The sequence below is a fragment of the Pongo abelii genome, chromosome 7, assembly GCF_028885655.2.
Source record: "Pongo abelii isolate AG06213 chromosome 7, NHGRI_mPonAbe1-v2.0_pri, whole genome shotgun sequence".
Lineage (NCBI taxonomy): Eukaryota > Metazoa > Chordata > Mammalia > Primates > Hominidae > Pongo > Pongo abelii.
Window position 1 is genome coordinate 135,947,343 of NC_071992.2, and position 22,058 is coordinate 135,969,400.

Below are 22,058 nucleotides of genomic sequence, written 5' to 3' on the forward strand. Positions count from 1 at the left end.
CATTAATTTCTACTCTAATCTTTATAATCTTTATTCTTGCCTTACTTACGCTTGACTTAGGTTTAGTTTTTCTTTTTTCTCCAATGTGTTAAGTTGGAAGGTTATTAATTTGAGATCTTTCTTCTTTTGAGGTGGACACTTACAGATATAAATTGTCATCTAGGCAATGTTTAGCTCTATCCCAAAAGTTTTGGTATGTGAGCCTTCAGTTTCATTCACTTCACAGTAATTAATTTCTTTTTATTTTTTTTTTTTGAGGCAGAGTCTCGCTCTGTTGCCCAGGCTGGAGTGTAGTGGTGCTATATCAGCTCACTGCAACCTCCACCTCCCAGGTTCAAGCGATTCTCCTGCTTCAGCCTCTCAAGTAGCTGGGATTACAGGTGCACACCACTGCCCCCGGCTAATTTTTGTATTTTTAGTAGAGATGGGGTTTCACTATGTTGGCCAGGCTGGTCTTGAACTCCTGAACTCAGGTCATCCACCTGCCTCAGCCTCCCAAAGTGCTGGGATTAGAGGCATGAGCCACCATGCCCGGTGTTTCACAGTATTTCTAACTTTATTTGTACTTTCTTCTTTGACCAATTGGTTATTTAGGTAGGTGTTATTTCATTTTCACCTATTTGCGAATTTTCCAAATTTCTTTCTTTTATTAAATTTTCATTTCACTTCACTGTATTAGAGAATATACTTTGTATAATTTCAATCCTTATACATTTATTGAGGCTGTTTTATGGTCTAACATATAGTCTATCCTGGAGAATGTTCCAAGTGCACTTGAGAAGAATACATATTCTGCTTTTGTTGGGTAGAGTGTTCTAAAGATGTCTGTGGCTGGGTGCACAGACAGGTGCTCATGCCTGTAATCCCGGTGCTTTGGGAGGCCAAGACGGGCAAATTGCTTGAGTCCAGGAGTTTGAGACTGGCCTTGGGCAACATGGTGAAACCCCACCTCTACTAAAACTACAAAAATTAGCTGGGCGTGGTGGCACGTGCCTGTAGTTCCAGCTACTTGGGAGGCTGAGGCAGAAAATTTGCTTGAGCCTGGGAGGCGGAGGTTGCAGTGAGCCGAGATCACACAACTGCACTCCAGCCTGAGTGACTGGAGTCTTTGAGCAAGACCCTATCTCAAAACTAAATAAATAAAAATAAATAAAGATGTCTGCTAGCTCTAGATGGTTATAGTGCTGTTCAGTCTTTTATTACCTACTGATCTTCTGTCTAGTGGTTCTATCCATTATTGGAAGTGGGTTATTTACAGCTCCAACTACTACTGTTGAATTGTCCTTTCAATTCTGTCCATTTTTGCTTCATGTATTTTGAAGTTCTATTGTTAGGTACCAACATATTTATAATTATTATATTTTTCCTGATACATTAAAAAATGTACTAGAGATAAAGAGGGACCTTATATATCTAGTAACTTTTTGTCTATTTTAAAGCCTCTTTTGTTACAGGAGACAGAGTTTCAATTCAAAGATACAGGCTGGGTGCAGTGGCTCACTCCTGTAGTCTTAGCACTTTGGAAGGCCAAGGCAGGCAGATCACTTGAGGTCAGGAGTTCGAGACCAGCCTGGCCAACATGGTAAAATCCCATCTCTACCAAAAATACAAAAATTAGCCGGGCGTAGTGGTGGATGCCCATAATCCCAGCTATTCGGGAGGCTGAGACAGCAGTATCGCTTGATCCTAGGAGGCAGAGGTTGCAGTGAGCCAAAATTGCACCATTAAACTCCAGCCTGGGTGACAAGAGCAAAACTTTGTCTCAAAAAAAAGCAAAAAAAAAAAAGATACATACAAACAGATAAAAAGTAAAAGAATGAAAGAAGACACATAGTGCAAAGGGCAATGATTGAAAAAAAAAAAAGGCTGGAGTGGCTCCCTTTAAGCATTGTTTCTTTAGTTTTTAAACCATATTTATAATGACTGCTTTGAAGTCTCCATCTGTTAAATTTGACATCTAGACATGCTTACAGGCAGTCTTGTTGCTTGCTTTTTTCCTATGTATGAGTTATTTTTGTTTGTTTCTTTGCCTTTTTTTCTTTTAATAAACAGTACATTTTAGGTAATAAACAGCAGCAATTCTGAATACTGATTTCTCCCCATCTCTCTTTCTCTTTTTTTTTTTTTTTTGCTTGTTTGTTTGGTGACTTGGTTACACTATTTTAATAAAATCTAATTTCCCCTGTATGGGATGACATCCTGGGATAAAAGTGGGCTTAGCAGAGCTCTCTTTGTCTCTTTCCCTGATTCTGTTAAGTTGTCTGTCCCTATTACATCACACCCAGCTGTTAGGTGCCACTAATTGACTGCTGATTCTTCCAATCTTTCCAACAATGCCCTGGGACATAAATTGTGACACAGTTTGATCTAATTAAATTCAAGCAAAATTTTTTATTTTTTCTTCCCTCATTTCAGGAGGGCTCTTCGTAGCTATCTCTTTTTCTGGTTCTCTCTCATAAATATGGCCTATAGTTTAGATTGTTCTCATAGAGCTACCAGCCCCCTCTTAATCTCTTCTCACCAAATCACCATTGTTTTAGAGGGAGCCCTTAGGCTTGAACTTCCCCGTTTTCAAATAAAGCCAACTCCTTTGGGAGAGAGCATTAGAACTCTCTGTTCTCTGACTACCTCTCCTACCTTGAGCCATTGATCCAGGTGCTGAACAGTAACAAGTGGCCTGCCTCCCTTGGAATGACACCTCTGCTTTATGAGCAGAGTCCTGGATGGGGCGGGGGAAATAGCCCCTGAGCTGTGAGTGGGGGCTGGATTGAGGAAGGGAGCTCCCAGTCTCTTGGCTGCACTACTCAGGAGATGGTGAACCTGTGTCAACTGAAGTTAGAGGAGATTAAAAATGCTCTTGGCCTGTCCCTCCTTGTGAGATACTATATCTCTTGACTGGAAACCAATCAAGTGATACAGTGTCTTTTTTGGCCACATTTGCCTGGAGTGGAGCTTCCACCAAACTCAGCTGGTGGGAGAGGGAGGGAGAGAGCAGGTCATGGTTCAAATGTCACTGACTCTTGCTGTTTTACATATTTAGTAGATTTTGTTGAATAAATATTGCTTCATTTGCTGTATGTTCTTAGGACAGTTTTCAGAGACTTTAAATTGTTGTGTTTGTATAATGTTTACCAGTATGGTTGTTTCACTGGAGAATGGGTCTGTAGATCTCTTTATACCTTTCCAGAAGTCTTAGTCCCTTCTTAAAAATTGAATTCCGTAAGTTAACATTATAATTGCCATTTTTGTTGTCATTGATGACTGTTTCATTTTTAAGTTGTAATAATAATTGCCAGTAAGGCAAAATGACATTATTTCTTCCTGATCAAGTTGACTTGACTCCTCTCGAATAAATAAATTTATATGCAAATATAAAAACAGAATGGGGAGAGGAAACCAGATGGGAGAGACATTTTATAATTTGTCAAGGTAAGAGTATACATTTTTTTCTTTTTGGTTTTAAAAGGCAACCACTGGCCTGGTGCAGTGACTCATGCCTGTAATCCCAGCACTTTGGAGGCCTAGGTGGGTGGATTGCTTGAGCCCAGGGATTTGAGACAAACCTGGGCAACATAGTTAGACTCTGCCTCTACCAAAAAAACAAAAAAAAAGGGCAACCACCAAGACTTGAAGTGAATTTACATTTTATAATGAGAAGCAAGCATGTAGGTACTAGCTACCAAGCTGAGATACCTGAGTTTTTATTTTGACCCAGCTATATTTGAATATGGGTAAGGTATCATAAATTCACATTTGAATTACTGCACCTATCACATGAGGATCTTATTTTCAACTTGTCTTCATTCAACAGAACCACTTTTGGTAGTATACATACGAATCTGCAAAAACAATTAATTGGCTGGGCGCGGTGGCTCACGCCTGTAATCCCAGCACTTTGGGCGGCCAAGGTAGGTGGATCACGAGGTCAGGAGTTCAAGATCAGCCTGGTCAAGATGGTGAAACCCCATCTCTACAAAAAATACAAAAAAAAAAAAAAAAAATTAGCCGAGGCTGGGCGCGGTGGCTCACGCCTGTAATCCCAGCACTTTGGGAGGCAGAGGTGGGCGGATCATGAGGTCAGGAGATGGAGACCATCCTGGCTAATATGGTGAAGCCCCGTCTCTACTAAAAATACAAAAAATTAGCCGGGCATGATGGTGGGCGCCTGTAGTCCCAGCTACTCGGGAGGCTGAGGCAGGAGAATGGCGTGAACCTGGGAGGCAGAGCTTGCAGTGAGCCAAGATCCTGCCACTGCACTCCAGCCTGGGCCACAGAGCAAGACTCCATCTCAAAAAAAAAAAAAAAAAAGAGAGAAAACAATTAATAATTATTGTTATAACAGCTAACATTTATCAAGTGCTTTGCCAGTCCCTTTTAATATTTTTGAATGTATTATTTAAATTAATTCTAACAATACTACTATGAGGCAATTCAGATGATTTTCTCCATCTCAGATAAAGAAATGGGCACTGAGAGGTAAGCTATTTGTCCAATGTCACACAGTTCTTTAGTCAGTGGTGGAGGCTGGATTTGAACCCGAGTTACTCTCGTTTCCAGAACTTTCACCTGTGAAAGGAAAATAAATCTTGGCACCCCAAATCACTAAGCTAAGATCAAGCTGGGAACTGCTTAGGGCAAAACCTGCCTCCTATTCTATTCAAAGTCACCTCTCTGCTCACTGAGATAAAGGCATATCTGATTGCCTCCCTTGGAGAGGCTAATCAGAAACTCAAAAGAATGCAACCATTTGTCTCTCCTCTACCCATGACCTGGAAGCCCCTTTCCCACTTAGCTTGAGTTCTCCTGCCTTTGCTTTGAGTTGTCCCGCCTTTCCAGACTGAACCAATTTCCATCTTAATATGTTGATTGATGTCTCATGTCACCCTAAAATGTATAAAACGAAATTGTGCTCTGACCTCCTTAGGCACATGTCGTAAGGACCTCCTGAGGCTGTATCACGGGTGTATGTCCTCAACCTTGGCAAAATAAACTTTCTAAATTAATTGAGACCTATCTCAGATATTTAGGGTTCACACACCGAACTTCTGATCTACGCTAATACGTAACAAAATTTTAGCATCCTCATAAAAAATGCATACAGTAACCTCCTAAGGGTGATGCTTAGAAAATTTTCTTTATTTAAGAGAATTACTCATTTACTCACTCAGCAAACATACTGAGCACCTACCATAGCCATTAAGCGTGATTGTTTAAGCATGGACAGCTCTGGTTTGCGTCTCATCGTTTCCCATGGGAAACACATTGTTAAGCACTAACACAAAGCTGTGACTGTGGGAAAGCTCTTAACATTTTAATAAGCATGTACCACATGCCAGACATCATGCTAATGCCAAAGTGCTTTACAGAAGTAATTTCATTTCATCCTACCAAACAACACAAGGTAAGTGGTTAATAATGCAGGATCTGAAGTCAGCCTTGTAGGGCTGACATCCAATTCCATCACTGACCTGCTATGTCAATCAGACAAATTATTTAAAATCTCTGGGCCTCAGTTTCTTCATCTGGAGATGGATAATTCCTGTAGCAGCTAGGAATGTGTTCAGCTACAAGTAAACAAACACCTGGCCAAAGTGTCAAAGGTGTGTGAACCATCTTGAATAGGAGCTGGGTAAAATGAGGCTGCGTCCTACTGGGCTGCATTCCCAGATGGTTAAGGTACTGTAAGTCACAGGATGAGACAGGAGGTCAGCACAAGATACACGTCATAAAGATCTTGCTGATAAAACAGGTCACAGTAAACAAGCTGGCCAAAACCCACCAAAACCAAGAACCAGAGAGTGACCTCTGGTTGACCCCACTGCTACACTCTCACCAGCGCCATGACAGTTTAAAAATGCCATGGCAACATCAGGAAGTTACCCTATATTGTCTAAAAAGGGGAGGCATGAATAGTCCACCCCTTGTTTAGCAGATAATCAAGAAATAACCATAAAACTGAGCAACCAGCAGCCCTCAGGGCTGCTCTCTCTATGGAGTAGCCATTCTTTTATTCCTTTACTTTCTTAATAAACTTGCTTTCACTTTATGGACGCGCCCTGAATTCTTTCTTGCATGAGATCCAAGAACCCTCTCTGGGGGTCTGGATTAGGACCCCTTTCCTGTAACAATAGTGGTGTAAACAAAGAAGAGTTTATTTTTCTTACATAATCAAAATTCTGGAGAATAGTGACTGTAAATGTTGGCTTAGCATTTCAACAATGTCAGGGATGGTATCTATGACTCCTTCTGCCCTTTCTTTGGGAGCACGAGATAGCAGATGCATCTCGGGCGTCATGTCAGTGTTTAGGGCAGCAAGAGGAGCAGAACTGCTTACCAGCCTCCAGGAGCCCTCTTTTGGTTGGGAAAGCCAAGGCAGAACCCCAACAGATTTCTGCTTATGTCTCCATAGCCAGTACTATCATATACAGCCACCCAAGCTGGAAGTATGTAGGAGCCACATTTTACTCACACAAAACTGGGGTTCTGTAAGCAAGGGAGGGAAGAATGAATATTGTTGGTAAGCATCTAAACAGTGTCTCTTATGTTACCTCATGGCATTGTGAGAATTGACAGCATTCATGCCAGGCTTTTAACACAGACCATGTCCTCATCCACTGCCAATAAATATTCGCTGTTTTCTTCTGCAAATGAAGAGGTTAAACAACTTACCCTGAATCACGTGGTTTCTATTCAAGAAAGACAAGAGTCAAAGGCAGTCCTGTGGACTCTAAAACCAAATTAGATAATATAAAATTAATAATATAAAAATTCATTAGGACCTCTGGGTAGAGGCTGTTAAAGGGTTCCATTGTTCCTGAATTCCTTTTTTTACACTTACTTAAGATTCACACATTTTTTCCTTCATAAATATACTAAAGTATGGCTCAGCTGGAGCCCCTGCAGCTGAATTAGGGCAATAAGAAGTGGACAAATGGCCAACTCTGGCGCTAAGTCTTCTGAATCACCAGGCAACCACTTAAGATACAGCAAAAAAAAAAAAATCTGTATTTAAGAGAAAACTGTATTTAACAGAAAAATAGCTGTGAAGCACGATCGTTCAATTAATCATGAAAATGGAATATCGACCTTTCAGGACAATACTTGGCTCCTCTCAGAATGGAAAATAACTGAATGATAATCAAAACCTGATGTGTGAACTGTCCCTTCAAAGCAAGATATTCTAAAGATGTTAGAAGCTTTTGCCAGGAAAATAGACATCTCTACTTTTCACTTAAAAAAACTTACCATTACTAATGAAAACCACAACATTTAGAGAATGATGCCTCCCTTCACGTCCCCCACGGCGTGAAAGGACTTAGCTCCGCATTTGCAAGGTGTGAGAAACATGTGAGTTGGTGACTTCATATAGAATAACTCTATGGATATACTTACTGTGTACAGAGGTGTCTGGAGAGCAGATTTTTAATCAGTGCCAGGAAAAGCCTGTATTACATTAATAGAAAATGTAGAACACATGGTCCCAAGTCTGTTTGCTCAACCATACAATGAGCAGAGTATTACCGATTTGACTCATCTTCTTGGGGTCTCCACTAATTCCTGGCTTCTAAAAAACGAAAGTATTTTTCTTGTCCAAGATTATCACTCTAGTAATATGGTTGTGGTCATAACTTTACCACCAACCCCTTCCATGAGCTGTTGTTGCTTTACCTTCGGCCTCCAGAAAATCTTATTATTTTCTGTCTTCCATGCTCAACCATACAATGAGCAGAGTATTACTTCTTCCCAGAGGGTAAAAAAAAACAGAAGATAAGCTCCATGAAGACATCAGCTATGTCTACAAAGCCTGATAGCATTAGTTGCTAGACTTAGGCAATTTGAAGATGATCAGCTTTGTAGCTGGGCGTGGTGGCAGACACCTGTAATCCAAGCTACTTGGGAGGCTAAGGCAGGAGAATTTACTTAAACCTGGGAGGCGGAGGTTGCAGTGAACCGAGATTGCGCCATTGCACTTCAGCCTGGGTGACAGAGGGAGACTCCATCTCAAAAATATTTTAAAAAATAAAATAAAATGAAGATGATCAACTTTGACCTTGCCAAGTAGGAACATTAAAGTAACAATCATAATGACCAACCACCCAACCACCTACGACTGACATAACTTCATAAAAGGACTTCTTAACACCAAGCAAGGAGGATGAAATATTTTTCAATGTAAACAGCACTATTTAAGTGGAATAAATTTTATCAAAATCTCACTCCCTTATCCTAATTTTTCTCACTTGGTATGGACAGATTAGCACCTGGGATTCACAGGGTCAGTCTTGGCATTGTTCTCTGAGTCCTGGATTCACTTTCTGGGCACTGGATTTCAAGGACAAGAAGGTTCTCTGATATAGGATTACAGGCAGGATCCAAGAGTTTCAAGAGGCATGCAATGAAAAATCTTCACTAGAAATTCTAGAGCATATTTATAATTGGAGCAGAGAACTTGGCAAGGCTTCCCTCTTCATCCCTCATGGTTTGATTTGAGGTCTCTCATTCCCTTACCATTAGTTTAAGATTAGGCTACAGATTCAAGTTCCCATGACTGCCACTTATGTATACATCTTAACCCTACTACTAGAACCTAGCCTCCTTGCAGGCAGGGGCTATATTCTCCACAGGATCTGCCACTCAGCAGCCATTTAGGGTGTGAGCCTTGATGACTCTGGAGTCTGTAAAAGTTCTAAAAGCCACTCAGCAGCAGATGAACATCATTGTGAGTTGATCCTAGGGGGAAAATGGACCTGTCCAAAGAGGTAAGAAAAAACAGTTTACAGTTAATTGGAAGTGTTCATGTTCATATATCTAACTACATAGTACCTTGTGCCTATGCTCAGAGTATAGGAAGGTGGTCTGCGGCTAAAATATGTCTTTTAACAAAACTCAAATAAAAACAATAAAGGCTGTCTATACTGAAGTCCTGAAATAAGGACTTTATAACCTAGATTTTCTTATGCAACATGTAGTCTTCTCTAGGTACTTACTACCTAGTGTCAAAGGAATAATCATAAGAGTTTGGCAACTAGCAAGAAACTTTAAGACAATCTTGTTTCATATTTTTCAAGGAAACTGGCTTTAGTGAGGCTGAGTAATCTATTCAGGACACAGCACTGAGTGCTTACAGAGTTGGGCATAGAACACAGGTTTCCTGTTTTCCAGAGCCATGATCTCTCCACAACATTGTTTACTCCTCTGGCTGATAAAATTCACCTTCTGCTTTCATATTCAATTCAAAAGTGCAAACAGTGACTGGCAGTGGCACCAGATGGTGAAGAGAGAATAAACATCATAAACAGGATAATGACATGACCTCTGTCCTCAGTGACTCATAATTGAATGGAAAAGGGCACTCACACACTCAAGTAACATGTTTTGGGGTAAAAGTTTATCTTGAGAAATAATAACATTTTTTCAACCTTTTTGATCTACCCAATTTGCTGAGCCTTTTGCTCTTTTTTTCTACTGTATTCTTAATATCTAATATGCATATTACATAGAATATCTGGTATAGGCAACTAGATATCCTTGTTCACAAATCAAAAAAGGCCTCTAGAGGCTGCTCTTCAATGTTTGAGAGAAGGAAAATAAAATATTTTATCAAATTGTCTGCTGTACAAAACCCTGCTTATCAGCTTATACACTAGCATGCAAACTTATAGTTATCACACCAAACATGATAAGGATGTCAGTTAAGTCAATATACATCAGTGTTAATCTAATCAATGTTCCAAACAAATATCATGGTAAAAGCACTGAAAGACACACTATGGTGAATACTATGAGAGTTATACATACAGTGAAAAAGGAGTGAGAGGGTTAATTCTGAGTGGTACGATCCTTAAGGGACTGTGTTTTATTGAATATTTTATCATTTTCCTAGAACATGGAAAAACAGTGGGCATTCCAAAATATCATATGCATGAGTGGAGCGAATGAAGGAAGGAAAAATGGGAGCCGGGAAGGAGGGAAAAGAGAGGGATGGAGGGAGGAAGAAATGATGGCTGGTTGGTTAGAAGCTGAAAAACTCATGTGTCAGAGCAGGTATCTGAGTGGTCTCTAGGCAAAGCATGATGCTGGGAGTGGAGATAGTATTCTAGGCAGAGACTGGGCTCTTTCTTATTTATGGCCACTCAGGGCATGCACTGTGCTACTCTAGAGGGGCCTGTTTATATATAGACTCCAGCAGCCTCGAGGAGGGGAAAGACTAGAAAAAATACTGCATAGTGGTAGACGTCTTCTTCTAAATCTATTTACAGTTCATCAACTATGATTAATTTGGCTAAGTTTTTCTTCAAGATAATTTAGGTGGAGGTAGTGGTAGAAATAGGAGGCAGTATGCTGTTTTAGAAATGACAGACCTGGGTTAAAATTTTGGCCTTTCCACTTAGCTGTGCAACTTCAAGCTCCTTGAGGACAAAATCTGCCTACCTTGTTCTGAATTTATCTCAGTATCATGCACATAGAATGTACTTAATAAATATTGGGTGATAAATTTTAATCCTGTATGGTGCACTTGATAGTTTTCTTGTCTGTAAAATGAGGATGCTGGCACTCATTTTACATGGTACAATGAGCATATGAGAGTATGGTATGAAGTGTGTAGCACAGCACAGGCACACGGTGAATGCTTATGAATCAAAGTTATTATTAGAAACAGGACTTTGTTTTTTGGAATGAAAATGTTTAATCCAATTTTATAATTGTACAATCCTCTGTCTTAAAAGCTGAGAGACAGTAATGAGAGTCGGAAGGGAATGTGGTTAGCCCAGTATTTCTCAACTTGAGCAGTACCCATCACTAGGAGGGGCATTTGAAGACAGGTGAGGAGTTTATGGTTGTCTAATGACTGGACATGTTAATGATGATTGGTGGGCAGGGACCAGACCAGAGATGTTAATTGTCCAGTAAAGTGGGGGACAGTTCTACACAAAATGCTAAGTCAGTTTCCTTGAAAAATATAAAACGAGATTGTCTTAAGGCAATTTAAAATGCCCAATTGTGCTCTCATTGAAAAGCACAACATTGTTGGGCACGGTGGCTCATGCCTGTAATCCTAGCACTTCAGGAGGCTGAAGAGGGCAGATGGCTTGAGCCCAGGAGTTCGAGACCAGCCTGGGCAACATGGCAAAACCCCATCTCTACAAAAAGTACAAAAAATAGCCAGGTGTGGTGGCAGGCACCTGTAGTGTTAGCTACTTGGGAGGCTGAGGCAGAAGGATCCCTTGAGCTGGAGAGGTCAAGGCTGCAGTGAGCCGTGTTTGTGCCACTGCATTCCAGCCTGGGGAGCAAAGCAAAGACCTTGCCTCAAAAAAAAAAAAAAAAAAAAAAAAAGGACGGCATTGTCTTAGAAGTCATGACATCATGACATCTGTTAGTTTCCTGCCATCTTTCACTTTAACACAAACATACAAAACTGCAAGGCTGTTTGAAAAGTACTTGCACAAGAAACTACATTTACCTCCATTCTGTTGTCTCACAAACATCAACAAATAGATAGATATAGATATCAGGTCTTATCTTGTTCAATAAAATCAAGTAAAATGCAATTTTTATAAATGCATACATTTTTTAAAGTTCGAATGAAAATGGTGCAGAAAATGTGGCACTATATGCAGAAAATATGTTTGCAAAAACCATTACAAAGAATTTTACCTGATCACAGAAAGAACCAAGACAATATTTTAAGGAAATCAAACAAAGCAACTTGAAGAACTATTTTCATCCTTTCTTTATTGTTTCCTGGCCCTGTATTCCACATAGTAAACATCTGTGTTCCTATAAGATTTCCGTTCCCCTGCTGAGCAATAGTTCTGCTGGGCTTGCTAGAAGATTTGCTTATTCCTTTGCAAAGATGAAGACAGACAAATGATAAAATGGCAAAACACTGAAGAGGGAAATAAATAGGTCAGGAATGTAAGGAAAAGGATTTAGAATAGTGACCTCTGAGAAGCATTCAGGAGACAAAGGGAGACTATAGTAGAACCTCTGCTTGTATTTATTTCTGAAAATTGACACTGAGGTTCTCACCTGAATCATGCACTAGACTATGTATTTCCCAGTATCAAGGGGTTGGTGACAGTGTTCTCACCCATTTTTGTATTTTGCATATTGCAGTTTATATGTGTCCAGCTAAATGAACTTAAAGATATCTGGTTTTTGTTTTCTTTTTACTATTTACATTTTTTTCATTCATTTATTTACTTTAGGTATTTTCCAGTATCAAGGGGTTGGTGACAGTGGTGGTCTCACCCATGTCAGTATTTGGCATATTGCAGTTTATGTGTCTAGCTAAATAAAGTTATAGATATCATCTGGGTTTTAATATTTACATTTAATTAATGAATTAATTATAGTGCAGTGACATGATCATAGCTCTCTACAGCCTTGATCTCCCAGGCTCAAGCAATCCTCCCACGTCAGCCTCCCAAGTAGCTGGGACCACACCATGTGCCTCATGCTTGGCTAATTTTTTAAAAATTTTTTGTAGAGACAAGGAGTCTCTATGTTGCCCAGACTGGTCTCGAACTCCTGGACTCAAGCAATCCTCCTGCCTTGGCCTTGGAAAGTGCTGGGATTACAGGCATGAGCCACTGCACTTGGCCTATCATCTACTTTTTTTTTTTTTTTTTAAGAGTCTCACTCTGTCACTCAGGCTGGAGTGCAGTGGTGCAATCTTGGCTCACTTGCAACCTCCACCTCCTAGGTTCAAGTGATTCTCCTGCCTCAGCCTCCTGAGTAGCTGGGACTACAGGCTCATGCCACCATGCCCAGCTAATTTTTGAATTTTTAGTAGGGATGGGTTTTGCCATGTTGGCCAGGCTGGTCTCTCCTGACCTCAAGTGATCCGCCCGCCTCGGCCTCCCACAGTGCTAGGATTATAGGCATGAGCCACCACATCTGGCTTGTATCATCTGTTTTTAATTAAACACTACAAAATAGACAACAGTCTTTCAAAGATTCCTACAAACAGTGGATTGAAAAAAATAACAATCATGCATGCATGGACAAACAACTGAAAAAAGTTAAACTAATGCTCATCTCATAGCATGAGCTCTTCCAAAGCTACATTAAAAGATAAAACATGGTAACCAATTGTTTAATTCAATAGAACTTACTGTGATGCTGGAAGTGTTCTAGATTGGCACTATCCAACATTGACAGTCACTAGGCTTATCTGGTTTCTGAACACTTAAAATATAGCTAAGTGGGCTAAAGTTTTATTTTAAAAATATAACTATTTAAACAGCCACATAGGCTAGTGGCTACCACATTGGACAGCACACATCTAGGAGACACAAATAGAGCCAGGCCCTTGGGTTTGAATCCAAATGCTATCACATACAAGCTGTATGACCTTTGGCTTAACTTTCCTGTGCCTCAAATTCTTTATCATAGTCATAATACCCATCTCATATGGCTGTTGCTAAAATTAAATTTTTTTTTTTTTTGAGATGGAGTTTCACTCTTGTTGCCCAGGCTTGAGTGCAATGGCGCGATCTTGGCTCACTGCAACCTCTGCTTCCCGAGTGCAAGCAATTCTCCTGCCTCAGCCTCCTGAGAAGCTGGGATTACAGGCATGCGCTACCACACCTGGCTAATTTTGTATTTTTAGTAGAGATGTGGTTTCTCCATGTTGGCCAAGCTGGTCTCAAACTCTCGAGCTCAGGTGATCTGCCTGCCTCAGCCTTCCAAAGTGCTGGTATTAGAGGTGTGAGCCACCATGCCTGGCCTAAAATTAAATAGTTAATGCATAAAAAGTACTTAAATATTGCAAGATAAATGGTAAGTTAATGCATAAAAAGTACTTAAATATTACAAGACAGATCTCCTAGTCAGATTTGAGAAAAAAAAGCAAAAAAAAATTAAAATAATTTGAAATATGAATTGACAAACTTGTTACTAATGAACCTTGAACTAAGTCTACACTGCGGCTTCATAAATTCAGTACTTAGTATGAAGGTATCACAAACTGCAGGATTTAACAAATAATTTATTAGGTTGGTACAAATGTATTCATGGTTTTTGCCATTGAAAGTAATGCAAAAACCACAATTATGTTTGCACCAACCTAATACTTCATATTTATCCTATCCTTTCTGACACTTTTTTTTTTTTTTTTTGATTATTATTTCACTGGGCATTGTGGCTCACACCTGTAATCCCAGCATTCTGGGAGGCCGAGGTGGGTGGATCGCTTGAGCTCAGGAGTTCGAGATCATGGACAACATGGCAAAACCCCATCTCTACAAAAAAAATACAAATTAGCCAAGTGTGAATACAAATACAAATTAGCCAAGTAGCGCCTGTAGTCCCAGCTACTTGGGTTGCTGAGGTGGGAGGATCGCTTGAGCCCAGGTGGTCAAGGCTGCAGTGAGCTGTGATTGTGCTACCATACTTCAGCCTGGGTGACAAACGAAGACCCTGCCTCAAAAGTAAATAAACGAAAATGAAAAATATTTTTAAAAAAATTTTTTTTTGGCCAGGCCCAGTGGCTCACGCCTGTAATCCCAGCACTTTGGGAGGCTGAGGTGGGTGGATCACCTGAGGTCAGGAGTTTGAAACCAGCCTGGCCAACATGGTGAAAAATCCTGTCTCTACTATAAATACAAAAATTAGTTGGGCATAGTGGTGCATGCCTGTAGTCCCAGCTACTCGGGAGGCTGATGTACGAGAATTGCTTGACTCTGGGAGGTAGAGGATGCAGTGAGCTGAGATCGTGCCACTGTACTCCATCCTGGGCAACAGAGTGAGACTCTGTCTCAAGAAAAAAATAAAATTTTTTAAAGATTGGGTCTTGTGCTGTCGCCCAGAATGGAATGCACTGGCATGATCATAGCTCACTACAACCTCAAACTCCTGGGCACAAGCAAACCTCCCACCTCAGTCTCCTGAGTGGCTGAGACTACAGGCTCATGCCACCATGCCTGGTTAATTTGTTTTCATTTTCATTTTTTTGTAGAAATGGGGTCTTGCTATGTTGCCCAGGCTGATATTGAACTCCTGGCATCAGCCGTCTTACCACCTCAGCCTCCCAAGGTGCTGGAATCACAGGCATGAGCCACCATGCTCAGCCTTACATATACTTTATAATGAACATACTATATTAATACATATATACTTACATATAATAAATATACATACATTAGATAGGTACATTCATTTTTTAAAGAAAATAAATGGAATAAAAAACCAAAAATGTTTAGAGATTACTGGACTAAACCAAGTAAAGTGAGTTTGTTTCAGGAAGAAGCAATGCTGAGTGGATTGGCATTCAATTACTGTGGTTAAGTTACACAGGTAATAAGTTAAAAAATTTGCATATGGAACAGCAGTTCCTTGGAAATTTCATAAAGCCACAATATTCTAGTATGATGAACAAAGGAGGTCTCATTAATTATTGTCATTTTACTAAACAGTAAAAAAAAAATATATATATATACACACACACACACACACACACACACACATATATCTTGAGATGGAGTCTCGCTCTTCGCTCTGTCGCCCAGGCCAGAGTGCAGTGGCATAATCTCGGCTCACTGTAACCTCTGCCTCCTGGGTTCAAGCGATTTTCCTACCTCAGCCTCCTGAGTAGCTGGGATTACAGGCACGCGCCACCATGCCTGGCTAATTTTTGTATTTTTAGTAGAGACGGGGTTTCACCATGTTGGTCAGGCTTGTCTCAAACTCCTGACCTTGTGATCTGCCTGCCTCGGCCTCCCAAAGTGCTGGGATTACAGGCGTAAGCCACTGCACCCGGCACAGTAAAAATACTTTTAAGCCCTGATTTTTAAGTAGTAATAAAATTTCTAGAATAATATATAATTGTTAAGAAAACCATACTTTGATGATAAAAATAGTCCAAATAGTATACATATCAGGGTGACATCAAAAATTATATCAGACAAAATAGAATTCGAGCCAAAAACTATAAAAAAGAGGCAAAGGACACAATGACAAAAGGGCCAATTCATTCAGAAGGTATAACAATTGTAAACATATATGCACTCAACCTCAAAGCATCTTAATACTATACATAAGAGAAATATTAAAGGATCTGAAGGAGAGATAGACTGCAATACAATATTGCAGGAGATACTGAAGGAGGCTTCAATACCCAACTTTCAACAATGGACAGATATTCAGACATGTAACAAGGAAACACTGAACTTTAACACTTTAGACCAAATGTACCTAACAGACATATACAAAACATTCAATCCAACAGCAACAGAGTATACATTCTTCTGGAGCACATATGAACCATTCTCCAGAATCTAACACGTTAGGGCACAAAACAAGCTTCAGCAAATTTAAGAAGACTGAAATCTTCTTGATTTCTGTCAATTAAATTAAATTTCAGTTCATTTCAAAATTCTGAAAATTCTACTTGAAATCATATTTTTCTGACTACAATTATGAAACTAGAAGTCAAAATGAGAACTTCAGAAAATTCGTTAAGTATGTGGAAATTAAACAACATGCTCTTGAACGCATGAACTACCAATGAGTCAATGAAGAAATTAAAAGGGAACTTAAAAAATATGTTGAGACAAGGCTGGGTGTGGTGGTTCATGCCTGTAATCCCAATGCTTTGGGAGGTTGAGGTGGGAGGATGGCCTGTGGCCAGAAGTTCAAGACCAGCCTGGGCAACATGGTGAGACCCTGTCTCTACCAAAAAAAAAAAAATTAAATAGAAGGAAAAAAAAAGTTGAACCCCTATTTTTTTGTTAAAATAAACTGCAGATGGATTCAAGTTGGATGAAGAACGTAAACCTGAAACATAAAATTTTAAGAACATTCCAAAAAAGTGAAAGATTATATAATCATAGAATGAGGAAGATCTTTGTAACTATGACATAACATGCAAAAGCCATAAAAGATAAAGCATAATTAAAAAAAAAAAACAATTTCTGCAAGTCTGTATTATATGCTACTGCTTGTTTTAAAATATCTGTACATACTGTAAAAATATATGGAAATATATATATAGACTAGTGCTGGAAAGATATATATAATACTGTCAAAAATTACTGCCTCTGGGAAAGGAGACTGGGAGACTTAGACTGAAACTGCATTGTGTTTAATTATCTATTTCAAAAATGTGAATAAAATACCTTTTGCATTGTCTGCTCCCAACCCGAAGCGTAAATAATCAAGAGTTCACCATAAAAAGAAGTTCCCTGGAAGAAACATCTAATATAAACATCTGATAAAGAAATAATATACATAACATAAGGTTCCTGGTACAATGCCTAGCATACAAGAGGTGCCTGAATTATAATAGCTAGCTATTATTTATCAATGTCTTCCTATAACACAAGTAATTATTTTGAAATGTGTGCTTAGAATTTTCAAAGTTGGGAATTCTATATATGGTATCACTATACACTCTAAAATATCCTATTTTCCAAAAATAATTTCAGTTGGACAACATTCAATTAATTGAAACTTTAAATAACTGTCATTTAGGCCCTTCAACATCTGATCATATTCCCTTTGCACTTATACTCCAGGCCAACTGCACAGCCTTCTAATTCCTGAACACACCCTTGCTTTCCTACATACCTTTGAAGATACTGTTTCTTCTGCTGAGAGAACTTTACCCTATCTCAGCCTACTGAAATCATTCCTCCTAGTGAGGCCAGCTAAAAATCCCACCTATTAACAAAGCTCTCTGCAAAGTATGTGGACAGGTTTATTATATATACACACACAAGAAGGTAACACAAAATATAAAAAGCTACAAAGACAGAATGATCAACTTAAAAAGTTATTTATTAAACAAGTTAAACACAACTAAAAGTATATTTAGAGGTCCAAGATTCAAGTATTTTTGTCAAACTTTCTAATGATAAGGGGAATGATAAAAATTGAACAGATAGAAAAAATATTCTTAAACAAATATTAAAGCACATGGAAAATTCAGAAATAAAAATAAAAACACACCACCATACAATGAAAATATTTCATGTTTTTAAATGCTTATGGTATGAGAGCCAAATTGTCTATTTCCAGGTTAATATATAAGCTCACCTTTTTAAAGGTATCATACTTTGTGTCATACAGAAATAACTTGGGAAAGAGTACGTGTTGGGTGTGTAAACTGTCCACATTAAGCAAAACATATTTTACATATGAATATTTTCATTTCTACTTACTGGAAAACAAAACAAAAAAACTTATAATTTAAACATCTTGATTTGAAAATAATTTTGGATTTGATAGTTCTGCTAAATTCCAACATCATAACCGCCGAATGTGTTACCAAAAGATAGTTATTCAAAGTTTTTTAAAAAAAGAATTGCTTCCCCAAATCTCAGTATTTTAGAGCAAAAGGAAAAATAACATATTCTTTGTTCATAAATTCTGATGCTTAGTTTCTATGGTTAATACAAAAATGGTGCAATAAGGAAGAGTACTGTAGAAAAGCCACTGTCTTTTCAGTAGTTCCAAATGGTGTTATACAATATTTCACTGGAGATAGTGGTTGCACCACAGATTTGGCAGTTGCTTCTATGTAAATCATAACTTTGCCCCATAACATTCACCAAAGGCTTTCAAACATAATTGACTTTGGCGGTACACATGGAGGCCATGATGCGAACGGGGACTGCCAGTGGATATGAGGGGCTTTTATGAAAGGGAGTTTGCTCTGTGTGTGTGTTTTGGGGAGGAAACAGCGGATGAAATAGTTTATCCAGAACTACAAAACACATTTTCCTAATTAGATCCCAACTGTATAAATAATGTAAATCAAATGCTTAGAACTTAAATGAATTCAGAATTTCCGTAGGAGAGGCGAATCCTTTCCCCCTCCCTTTTATCATTCTTCACAGAGGACAAAGCTTTAGTTACATACATTCTTCTGGACATGAAAGGAAAGGTCTCTTTGTCCCCTTCTCAGTCTGAAAGGGAAGGAGAACGAATAGACCTGCCACTGGCAGGGCTGGAGAAAGTGAAAGGCTCCTTGTCCTTTTCTTTACTGTCATGCTTATGCTTGTGTTTGTGCTTATGTTTGTGCTTCTTCTTCTTTTTCTTGTGCTCATGGTGATGGTGGTGATGGTGGTCACTGTGTTTGGAGGCTGTAGATTCCTTAGTAAAGACTGAGAGTGGAGTGCTTGCCACTGGATGCATACTCATCTCCAAAGGTGCTTGTTCTTTACCTTCAAGATTAAAAATACCCAAATGAATTCCTGCTGATGATAAGAAAAGCCAGACTAAAGAAAGAGGAAGCTGATGACAGTATGTAAAGAGGGATTCCTTAGTTTTTATCACTTCTATCAGGAATGGGAGAAGTATTTAAATAAGACATGTAATTAGTTACACACAGAGTTTTTCAGCATTGTGGCCACGAAGTTGAATATATAGTTCCTTATAGTCTATACAAATTTGGCCATATACCAGTGTGTTACCAAATCATCTTTTAAAAATTAATATTTTCTAAGTATTATGAAAAAACAATATTACACATGGTGTTACAGGTTAAGACCCACACTGCGTCCGGGCGCAGTGGCTCACTCCTGTAATCCCAGCACTTTGGGAGGCCAAGGCGGGTGGATCACTTGAGGTCAGGAGTTCGAAACCAGCCTGGCCGACCTGGTGAAACTCTATCTTTACCAAAAATACAAAAATTAGCCGGGCATGGTGGCGGGTGCCTGTAATCCCAGGTACTCGGGAGGCTGAGGCAGGAGAATCACTTGAACCTGGGAGGCTGAGGTTGCAGTGAGCTGAGATCGTGCCACTGCACTCCAGCCTGGGTGATAGAGTGAGACTCCATCTTAATAAACAAACAAACAAAAAACGACCAACACTGGTCAATGAAAACATAACTCACTCAATTACGTAACTCATTCAATTGCTCTAAGGTATTGGGGAGGGGAAGACGACAGTACAGTTGACCCTTGAACGACATGGGTTTGAACTGCATGAGCCCATTTATATGTGAACTTTTTTTGTTTTTAACCAAACGCAGATTGAAAATACAGATTTGAAGGATGCAAAACCTGCATATAGATAGAAGAGCTGGTTTTTCATATGGGCTGACTGCAGGACTTGAGTATGCATGGATTTTTGTATACCAGGGTAGGGTCTTGGAACTAATCCCCCCTGCATATACCAAATGATGACTCTATTTTCTTTGTGCCATCTGGAGAACAACTGATATACACATAAACATGCTATTCTAGCTACTGATAATGGTATCTCAGTGAAAATCAAACACTTGTATAGCTCCTTAAGACAATTTCTAGGGATAGACAAATGAACCCTAAGAAGATTCAGAATGCACAGCTTAAGAAACCCAGAAAAGGTGGGGAGTCCATAAAGGGAACATCTGTCTCTCTACACAGATGAGAGTAGTGTCAGTACAAAGAAAGAAACAGAATTAGAAGGCCCATACTCTAGACTAGGTTGTCCTGTTAGCCTTTAGCTATATTTCATCTCTCTGGGCCTAGTTCATCATCTAAAAATCTAGATCAAATGTCCTCAAAGGTTCTCTACAGTTTTAACATTCTATCCGTCTAGGAATCTACAATAGTAGTTCTCCAACTCTAGTGTACAGATTTGCTTTTTCCTCCAGACCTACAGGCCTATAATCCTTGGGCCATACTCTGAGAAACAAATCTCTCTCTATATTTATAGGTTAATGGTATTGCTTTATATGCAGCCAACTTAAGCCTAAGATTCATTTCAGATTCCCTCCCTTCCAGAGCTAGTGGTTACCAAATATTGTTGATTCTCATAAATATCTCTTAAATCCGCCCCCCCCAATCCTAATCCTGTCTGCAACTGTATTAATTCAGACCACCTCACCTCATCTGGATTATGGGTACTAGTATTATAGATACTAGGTACTAGTCTCCTCCTAGTCACTAAGGTTTCTCTACCTGAAGTATCTTATGGGTTAAGTGTCTAATGTATATGTAGTTCACAGCAGTGGTTCTCAGAACACCAGGGGTGATTTTGCCCCCAAAGGGTTACTTGGCTATGTTCAGAGACATTTTGTTACTGACATCCTACGAGTAGAGGCCAGAGATGCTGGCAAACATCTTAAAATGCACAAGACACCCCTATACCCCCAACAACGAATTATGCCTAAAATGTCAACACTGTCCAGGCTGGGAAACCCTGCTGCATCATGGTCTTCCTAAACAAAGCTGCTTTTAATCTGCTTAAAAACCCGGTTGGTTCTACTGACAGTACAAAAGATAAACTCCTTGGACTTCAGTGTAGGAATTTCTGAAAAAATATATTATATATATTAATCCAAACTAGCTAAAAAAAAGAAAAGGCTTTTCACTAAAATAGATTTCAATGTAGTTTCTTTTTTTAAAAAAGTAAATTTCTCAGCACTAAGTTTGATCCAAACCAGCCCCCAAATCATAGTTTTCACCAAAACAGACATCACCACAGAAGCTTTCTAAAAATTACATTGCAGTACTAATTTTATTTATTGACAGTTCATAATCTGTCCTGAAGTTACCTTTCCAGCCTTCCATTCTTCCTTTCTATATACTACTCTAGGCTAAACCTTTCACAACACTGTGTATTTCTAAATGCTATTCCCTATGCTTGGGATGTCCTTCTTTCCTTATTTCTTGTCTAACTGATACACTCATTTAATAAACATCAGAAACTATATTGGAACTGGGGAAAATATTGATAAACTAGACAGACATCAGCACTTCTCCCTCCTAGGAGCTTACAGACTAGCAAAGAAAAAATAAATTGAGTAAGTGAACTTGAGTAATAAAAAGGCAAAACATAAAGTGAAACAGGAGCACAACAGGGCACTTAAATTAGTTGGGGGAAGAGGGGGATTAGAGAGGCAAAGTTCTCCAGGAAAGTAATGGTTAAGCTGCAACCTAAAGGAAGAGATAAGGAAACAAAGAACATTTTAGTCTCTTCAATAATTTAAAACCTAATTCAAATGTTTCTTTGGAAGGTTTTCTTCAAATTTCCCAAAGGAACTGGTTCGTTCATGTTTCCACAGCATAACACAGATAAAGGAATTAAGTCAAAGAGAGATTTAAGTAATTTGCCCAAGGTGGTAC

General features: G+C 39.1%; 1 protein-coding gene across 4 annotated transcripts in view; it reads right to left on the reverse strand.

The window, feature by feature from the left end:
• Nucleotides 1-17,763: 17,763 nt before the first annotated feature.
• The window catches only part of TAF2 (TATA-box binding protein associated factor 2), a 102,998-nt gene continuing 98,703 nt past the window's right edge, over nt 17,764-22,058 (reverse strand). For all 4 annotated transcript variants that reach the window (XM_054518793.2, XM_054518792.2, XM_054518795.2 and 1 more), the window contains one exon: nt 17,764-19,169. In XM_054518793.2, the coding sequence (XP_054374768.2) occupies nt 18,907-19,169 (263 nt within the window). In that variant the 3' untranslated portion in view covers nt 17,764-18,906. The remainder of the gene's footprint in view (nt 19,170-22,058) is intronic.